The sequence below is a fragment of the Abramis brama genome (assembly GCF_963993115.1).
Source record: "Abramis brama genome assembly, chromosome: 23".
NCBI classification, from domain to species: Eukaryota; Metazoa; Chordata; class Actinopteri; order Cypriniformes; family Leuciscidae; genus Abramis; species Abramis brama.
The window spans coordinates 27894977-27904217 of NC_139985.1; the positions used below are offsets into that span (position 1 = coordinate 27894977).

At 36.9% G+C, this 9241-nt stretch overlaps 1 protein-coding gene across 2 annotated transcripts; it reads right to left on the reverse strand.

Moving 5' to 3' along the window:
* Nucleotides 1-875: 875 nt before the first annotated feature.
* Nucleotides 876-8476, reverse strand: prr13 (proline rich 13). Of its 2 annotated transcripts, none has more exons than XM_084100125.1 (4): nucleotides 8393-8476; nucleotides 6046-6081; nucleotides 3984-4390; nucleotides 876-1729 (listed from the first exon to the last, which is right to left on the reverse strand). In XM_084100125.1, exons 2-4 carry the CDS (start codon nucleotides 6059-6061, stop codon nucleotides 1688-1690), a joined length of 465 nt encoding a protein of 154 aa, XP_083956251.1. In that variant the 5' UTR covers nucleotides 6062-6081; nucleotides 8393-8476; the 3' UTR covers nucleotides 876-1687. The 2 variants fall into 2 exon arrangements, with proteins under 2 accessions (XP_083956251.1, XP_083956252.1); XM_084100126.1 differs by having other exon boundaries at nucleotides 7949-8429.
* Between the last annotated feature and the right edge of the window lie 765 nt (nucleotides 8477-9241).

The following is a 9241-nucleotide window of genomic DNA, read 5'->3' on the forward strand; positions in this document are numbered from 1 at the left end:
AATTTTTTTACTTCAAAATAAAACTTTTACTCCACAAATCCCTTACAAACGCACACAAAAACCTTTGATATTCAACATATTATAATGTCATATATCACTATTTTCCAGAGAGACAAAATAAAATCAATTAACCTCAAAACTGTTTCGGCTGACTAAATCTCACAAATGTTGATATTCAGATGAAATAACAAAATTAAAAATAGCGTAGAGTGCAGAGATTACCTCCAACTCTGATCAGCCTGAAGCTCTCTGGTAAGACCTTGATCAGGCGTGTTTAATCAGAGTTAGAAAGTGGATCCTGAGGGCCAGAGTTACAGTCTCTTTATGTTCACAGTATGTCCAGAGATGCCTTGCAAATCTTATGACTTGTTGACAAATTGCATTCTGTTATTAAAAGACATTATTAGCACACAAAAATGAATAAAACTGGTAGGTGTTCCAAGCTTTTTCTTAAAATCCTCCATGTAGTCAATACTTGTATCCCTTAAAACTCATCTTTGATCACCAAAATTACATATTTAAAAGTTTTTTTCCATGAAATAAATTCTTCAAGCCTTAAGATATCTTGAATGTAACTCGACACCCTTGCCTCGTTTAGTATTCGCGGTTGTATGAATATGCAAATGAGCCCCGCCTCCACTCACTCAGCTCAGAGATCCACTGGTTGACGATCACACGTTAATCTGATTGGTTACAAGGTAGTTTGTGACATCAGAAACACCAGCGATTTCAAAGCGTGTTTTTGAGACCGTCTTTGGTTCACTGCAGTTTTAAGGAGGAAATACTCAGCAATGGTTTCGACTTATGAATTTACACATGGTTTGTCTTAAAGCATATTAAAAACACCACATAGACACATAAACAACATTAAAAGCTTGATTTTTACCACAGGGAGACTTTAATATATTTTTTATATATTTAATATGTTTTATTATTGAAACACTTTAAGTGGCTCATTATAAACCAACAGCAATTATGCAGTTCAACAATGATTTCTAATACACACTTTAGAGAGTTTACAGTCTGAAATGCATCACATGACTTTATCACTCATGGATATGTTAACAAGACCTACTTCAGCTTCATAAATACCTGATCAACTTTGATCAACACACGTCGATTGCTTAGACTAGTAAAAAGCACAAAGAAATGTCCAAAAAAATCATTAAATTATGGGTGTTGTTTCAAAATCTTAAACATACCCCGGCAAAAGCATTATTGAGTGAAACTATTACAAAACAAAATGTTAACTTTTTAACCATTTTTTTCTAAATTGATGAAATCAAGAAGCATTTAAAGTAACTTTGATTTGAGTCAAGTTTGTCAGTAAAAGGTTAATAACTAAAACATGCTGAGTGATGTCAAAGTAGTTGTGTTAACTGACGAGACTTCTCTTCACAAGGAGTCAGATGCTCAATCACATTTCACAGTTAAATAAATGGTTGCAGATTCATGCCTGGAAGCATTATGTGATTTGTTTGCCTTGTAAAAAGTAATTGATTGAGAAAAGCATTCAGACTCACAGAAACACACAGGTATATTTAAATTTAATGTGATTATCTATTTTATGGCTCCTGGAGATTGTGTCTGTCGTTTGCCCAGACACTGGAAATTAGACATGGTTTTCTTTAGGAAAAGAGGCATTAGGTTGTGTATTAGTGCATGAATGATGTTGTGGATGAGATCTTCAGTCAGAGCTGCTGCTGCTGCTGCTACTGCTGGACGAATGCTGGAACAGGACAAAACAACATGCATTTCAGACGGAGAACACTGCATCACTGCAGACAACTGACCAGCTTTCATGATGAACTGTGTTTCAGAAGTTTTAAAGGATTAGTTCACTTTTAAAAAAACTTTTGCTGATAATTTACTCACCCCCATGTCATCCAAGATGTCCATGTCTTTCTTTCTTCAGTCGAAAAGAAATGAAGGTTTTTGATGAAAACATTTCTCCATATAATGGACTTCAATGGGCCCCAAACGGTTCAAGGTCCAAATGACAGTTTCAGTGCAGCTTCAAAGGGCTTTAAACGATACCAGACGATGAATAAGGGTCTTATCTAGCGAAACGATCGGTCATTTCAAAAATAAATAAAAAAGTTTAACAGAACAGAGCAAGGCGAGCATTTGTGCTTATAAAACTTAAACTTTTTTATTTATTTTTGAAATGACCGATCGTTTCGCTAGATAAGACCCTTAGGCCATCCTTAAAAATATTTTGGTTTGCAGTAACAGCAAAAAAAAAGAAAAAAAGGGTCGGTAGGTAGGTATATTTTTTTTTATATATAAAAAAAATAATATAAAAAAGTATATTTTTTTTATAAAAAAAAAAAAAATCGGGGTCGGGGGGGGGGGGGGAGAGAGAACATTTTTCACCGATGTCTATGAGGCTGTTTACACCAGGCCACTTCATGCGTTTTCTCAGATCGGATTGCAATCTGATTTATCAAAACGATTCCATTTACACCTGGTTACATAGGCTAAATGTGTGTGTTTTTTTGCGGATATAAATCCGATCTTCAATTCCCGCTATATGCAGATTTAGGAGTGCACGTCACCGAAAGCAACAGTTATGAGACGCATTATTTTATTGATCATCAGCTAAAATTTCTGAATCAAAGCCCGCAATAAGAGAAAGCGGAAACAGCCCTGGTAAGATCATTTTGTTTCTTTACATTTAATGAAGATGATTGTGTGTTAAGCGTCTGCGACTTACTTTCACTTTGATTTGCGATAGCACGTTGATGCTCAGCTTCTCATCTGCGGCGATGCGTGTTGCAGTAGCGTCGTCATATCTGACAATAATATGACATATAGCCTATAACACGCTCTCACATGTTTATTTTTTAATAAACCATATTCAACAACATATAAAAATGAAATAATCTTTAGAGTAAAGCCGCAGCCATCATTACCAAGCGCGAACCATTGACAGTGAATGAAACGAAGCGAACTTAGCCTACAGGCCGTATGTGATGCGTAAACCAATGGTGTAAACATAATCATAGATGACGCGCCACGGGTTTTTATTTAAAAGAAAGAACGTAGCTTATGTTTGTATGTAGGTCTAGGCAATTTATATTCACAATACTTAATAACTATTATTTTATTGCATTTGTATTAGTTGTTTGAAGAGTTAAAAAAAAATCGGTCGGTTTTAACGCAAGTTTACAACCGGCAAGTCGGTCGGACTAAAAGGGGAAAAAAATAAATAATTGGGTCGGTGCTAAATTGACAGGGTCGGTCGGGTTACGGCAAACAAGAATATTTTTAAGGATGGCCTTATTCATCGTCTGGTATCGTTTAAAGCCCTTTGAAGCTGCACTGAAACTGTCATTTGGACCTTGAACCGTTTGGGGCCCATTGAAGTCCATTATATGGAGAAATGTTTTCATCAAAAACCTTAATTTCTTTTCAACTGAAGAAAGAAAGACATGGACATCTTGGATGACATGGGGGTGAGTAAATTATCAGCAAAAGTTTTTTTTAAAGTGAACTAATCCTTTAACACACTGGCCGTCTGTTTGAATACTGACACAACAGATATCATTACTCCAGTCTTCAGTGTCACATGATCCTTCAGAAATCATTCTAATATGATGATTTGATGCTCAAGAAACGTTTATGATTATCAATGTTGAAAACAATTGTGCTGCTTGATACATTTTAATTTTTCTGTATTCTTTGATGAATAGAAAGTTCAAAAGAACAGCATTTATTTGAAATATAATCTTTTGTAACATTATAAAAGGGATTTACTGTGATTTCAATTTGTCGCTTGCTTTTCATTCTTTAAAAATATAAAAAATCTTGCTGACCCCAAATTTTTGAAAAGTAGTGAGATATATATATATGTATATATAGGCTATTGATCATATTTTGGCAAAAAATATTTTGCATGAAATTATCGAAGAAGGGTTTAGACATCACTGGTGTAATAATGTCACGTAACATTTATATCCACTGAACATTCTGTCTCTTACCTTGCCATGTTTCATATGTTTATGTTCCTTGTTAGCTTTATGGGCTTTATGCCCTTTCTTCATCTTTTTCATCTTTTTGTGTTTCTTATGACCAGGTACACCCATTCCAGCCGGCTGGCCGCCAATCTGTGGGATGGGGCACGGATGCCCAGCTCCCGGATACGGGCCGGGGTATTGTTGTCCCGCTCCAGGATACGGGCCGGGGTACGGTTGCCCCGCTCCGGGATACGGGCCATGCGGGCCGGGAGCACCAGGAGGGAAAGGCTGTTGAGGCTGGTTCATGTACGGGATGGTGTTGGGCTGGTTCATGCCGGGCGGATAGACAGGGTTCTGTCCGGGGTGTGATGGGATAGGCATGGCTGGATATCCAGGGTTTGGAGGTCCCGGAAAGGCAGGATTGGGCGGTCCTGTGTGTCACAGCAAGCCAGATATGAGATAAGCGTGCAAGTATTGACAGTCGATACATGAATCTTCCATGAAACACAACAGGAGTATGAGGCAGGCTTGTTCATACAGTGATAATGGATGATTTTAAAGAATAAGCTCAGAAAGAGAGTATCATAACGGTGGTCAATATGATACGTTGCATTGGCATTTAAAATCACCATCCACTTTCACTGCATGCAAAACCGCCATTCTATAAACAATATTGTGTTTTACGGAAAAAAAGAAAAAACTGTACAGTAAAACAGTGATGGAACAGCAAATGGTTTCTTTAAATATAAAGTTTTCAAAGGACTGTAAAGCTAATGCATTTAGTATCAACTGGTTTTGGGAAACAAGGAATCGTTCAACTATTCTGGTAATGATGGAACTTGTGGCCATAGTTGGCTAACAACGTTTTTGGGAAACACACCCCAGTGTTACTGATAGACTGGGAAGAGAGGAGCTATAACAATGTAAAATATGGGGAAAATAATGTTTTTTGAACATTCAAGCATGAAAATCTGTTCTAGTAGAGACTCAAGAATGTAAAGGGCCTAATATGGCCTCTTTAATACAAAACTCTGTGTTTTCTGTGTGATGTAAGGCAGGCACCACTAGAGGAATCCTGCTAATCTCACCACATTAGTGAAAACACAGCGTCTGCCTTTTTGGGATCATGAAGGTCTTCACTGTTGCTCAATACAACATTAACTATCCCTGCATGGCGAACCTGTATGAGATCACAAACTGCACCGATCAGCTGTGAGCAACAGGACAAATCTGACACAATATGTCACTGTATGCTCTATTTAAATTAAAATAATCTTATTGACTGACAAAATTACCTTGTTTTATGGATGATTAGTTATTATATTAGTATGTATTATTTATGTAACGGTATTATATAATTATATAAGACCATTTCAGGCATTTTCCAGTTGTTTTGTCTCTCCTCTTTTACTCTTTTTGGCTAGAAAACAAGTTCTCCATTAAATAGCCGGAAAAAAATGGATTACACTGACCATCAGTCTCTTAACTGTGACTGTGACCCGGATTGAGGTGCAACATAGACATGAATGTTGGGTTGAGAAATTGTTTAAGTCCCGCTGTGGTGAAAATCCAGCTTTTAATGTTGTTTATGTGTCTATGTGGTGTGTTTAATATGCTTTAAGACAAACCATGTGTAAATTCATAAGTCGACACCATTGCTGAGTATTTTCTCGTTAAAACTGCAGTGAACCAAAGACAGTCTCAAAAACACGCTTTGAAATCGCTGGTGTTTCTGACGTCACAAACTACCTTGTAACCAAGCAGATCAACGTGTGATCGTCAACCAGTGGATCTCTGAGCTGAGTGAGTGCGTGAGCGAGTGTCCCATTGACTTCCATAGTATTTTTTTTCCTACTATGGAAGTCAATGGGACCAGTTAAATGTTTGGTTACTGACATTCTTCAAAATATTTTCCTTTGTGTTCAGCAGAAGAAAGAAATTCATACAGGTTTGAAACAACTTGAGGGTGAGTATATGATGACAGAATTTTCATTTTAAAGTGAACTATCCCTTTAAGGGATAAAAAAATTGACTACAGGAGGACTTTAATGAATGCATTCAGAGAAAAAGTAAAACCAAAAATCACCTTGATTCGGCCACATGTTTGTCTCTTCCAACTGATCTGCAACAAATAAAAGAAAGACAGACTTTAAATGTGAACCTTCAATAATTCATTTATGCATGTATAGCCAACACTAGATTTACCCCTTTCATTCCAAAACCATAAAGCACTGAATAAAGGTGATTGGATGTAAAGGTACAAGCAGTTTTTAATCAAGTTCAGATAAACAGATGCAACTCTGTGTTTGATGTAAAGCTTATTACTATAGTTGCCCTGAAGTGCAAATGAAATGTATGCCTCAATACAATGCACATGAGGAACTGTGTCAGTGTCACCATGGATTGTATCTGTCTAGTCAACATGCTTTCTTTTAGCATAATTTTCGGCATTATATGGATGGAAGTACAGATAATCTTTTCCTCCCTATGAAACGGCTTCTGAAACAATAAATAATGTAGGGCGGGACTTGATTTTGTCTGTGGGGAATTGATTGGACGTTTGGGGTTTGCTATTGGTGGATCTCATGTCAGTGACAGGTTGCCCCGCCCTCGCACCAGTAAACACGTCATCAGAGAAGACAATAGGCTTGTTTGAGATGCGCCTTGCCTCGCCTGAAATGTATGCAAGAGTAGGCGGCTGCAGTGAGAGGAGGAGTGAAAAAAGCGCAGGCAAGCCGGACAGATCTCTCTTCTCGCAGTGGCATCTGACACCTGTGAGATCAAAGATGGATATCGCGGGATTCACGCTCGTGCACAGTGTTGCTAATAAACTGGATGTAATTCAAGTTCTGTTGCTTTTATATGAAAATAAATAAAATGAACAAGACACCCAAAGTAGGCCTACTTGTTATTTAATTCCATTCCAAATACATATTTATCAATATTTTTTTTTCTTTACAGACATATGTGTTTTTATTTATTTATTTATTTTTATAAAAATTAAATTGCATAACCAAAAAAGATCGCACTGTCAGATAGTTTGGGAATATTCACACATACATATAAAACATGATATTAGAGTTTCAAAATCAAAACATTTTAAAAGAGAACAATACATAACAGTTGTTTAAGACAATGAGCATTAAGCTGTGTCGTCAGCAAGTCGTTTCCCATCATGCTTTTGATCAGCGCAGTCGGTGGAGAGCAACTGCGCTCGACTGCAGAATCCGACACGTGCGCCTTGCGCTCGCGAGAGTTTTTTGACATACGTCAGCATAACATCAGAGCAAGGCGGACCGCACTCGGACACATTTCTAACCGGCATGCATCTCGCGCTGATCACCGGTGATCGGTTCTGCGCAGATTTTGCTCATCTCAAACAAGCCTATTCTGATTCAAGATGACCAGGCATATTCATTAAAATAATGCGCACTGATAAATCATTTAGGCTATAATAAACACTGCAATATTACATTCTAAGATTTGTCAATTTTGATTACATATTGACTTTATTAAGTGCGGAGCCCCGCAAATGACATGTAAGAAATTTGTTACTAATTTGTTCCATTGATTTGCTAAATAGTGTGGACCATTTAGGATACTAATTTGTTCCTTCGATTTATAAATCGTGCGCACGATATAGCAAATCAAGGGAATGTCATAGTAAATCGTGCGCAGGATTTAGCCAACTATTTTTTCTGCATGACATGTGCGGGGCTCCGTAATTAAACTGCCGACTGCCCTTTCCATCTTATATTTTGCCGTTGTGTTTTGTTATTTGTTAATTTAATTTGCAACTCAGGGTCACCATTTGCAGTTTAATGATGTTAAGAGGAATCCTGCCAATCTCCCAGTTTAAAAAAAAAAAAAAAAAGCAATGGGAAATAAGAAAAAGATGTAAAACATTAATTTTCTTAATTGTTTTACTACGTAAAATAAGTTTCAAATCAAATAATAATTAAATAAATTAAAAATACATGTTAGGCTACTTTGTTAATTCGTATTAATCATCTTTAGTTTGCGTAAGATCAGTCACGATTCCTTTGCTTCCTCGAAACTGCGCACTCCATGTTCTCCACATCCGGGACAGAAGGAGCACTTCATCTCTGCTGGAAAACGCCCTGGGCAAACAACAACTCTCTCTTCTCCCACATTCTGCTGTGTCTTTACTCAACAAAGCTTAAACCGTCCTGAGCACACAGGGACTGTCAGCAGCACTTCAGAGGTCAAGAAGCCCAGAAACACAAACTCCGCTTACATGAACGCGTTGAACAGACAGTGGCATGAAACTGCTTATTATTAATAATATTGTAATAGGCTAATAACAAACTCTGGACCGCATTGAAAGATCCTTCTTTTAGGATCTGCAAGCCGATTTCCTGAATCTACTTCATGTATTTAGTATATCCAAATAACACGCTTAGACCACATACCTTGTTCCTCGGGAAACTTTAGTGCACTGACTGACGCGCGCTTCCGCGTTCCGCCGCGCGCTCATCGATCACCGGCGTGACGTCACTCGAGAGCGGACTCTGACCTCACCTGTCACCTGTCTGATGATCAGCCACTAATGTTCTGCCTTTTTATCATGGTAGGCTACTTGATTTTCACATCTAACTTTTCACCACAAGTATTATATACGGAACAATAAGGATATATTATATAAAAAGTTTTTGAAATATTGTTTTGATAATGGCATCATATTGGTGGATCAGATATTTAATTTAAATGGTTTTCTTTTCACTTACAGTGAGTTTTTGGAACATTATAAGATTCCTGTAACACCAGGGGACTATGCAAAAGTTTTTGATGCAATATCTCCTGAAATCTGCTATTTAGACATCAGAAAATAATCAATATTCAACAATTCACAAAACAGATCCATAAGAGCGTTTAAAAAACAAAAACAAAACAATGTGTCTCTGCCTTATATACTCATATTGGAATCAGTTGACAGACAATACTGTGTGGGAAAAGGTTACCTAATCAATATTTAATAACAAACAAAGCTTCAAAATTATACATAGAATTTACTCAGAATTTACTCAGAATTTTCACAAACATTACTTTGTGAAAATTATAAAGCAATATTGATTTTAATTGAACTTTTTGCGACAGTTGCCCTGAAACTGTGGTTGATTTATTTTGGCACTGCCCATTTGTAAGAATATTCTGGCTAAATGTTTGTGATTTTATCACAAAGAACATTGATGGCCAATTTGTGTTGTTTTGGAAATATATAATACATTTTTTCTTTTTCTTGTTCACAAATGTAAATTTTC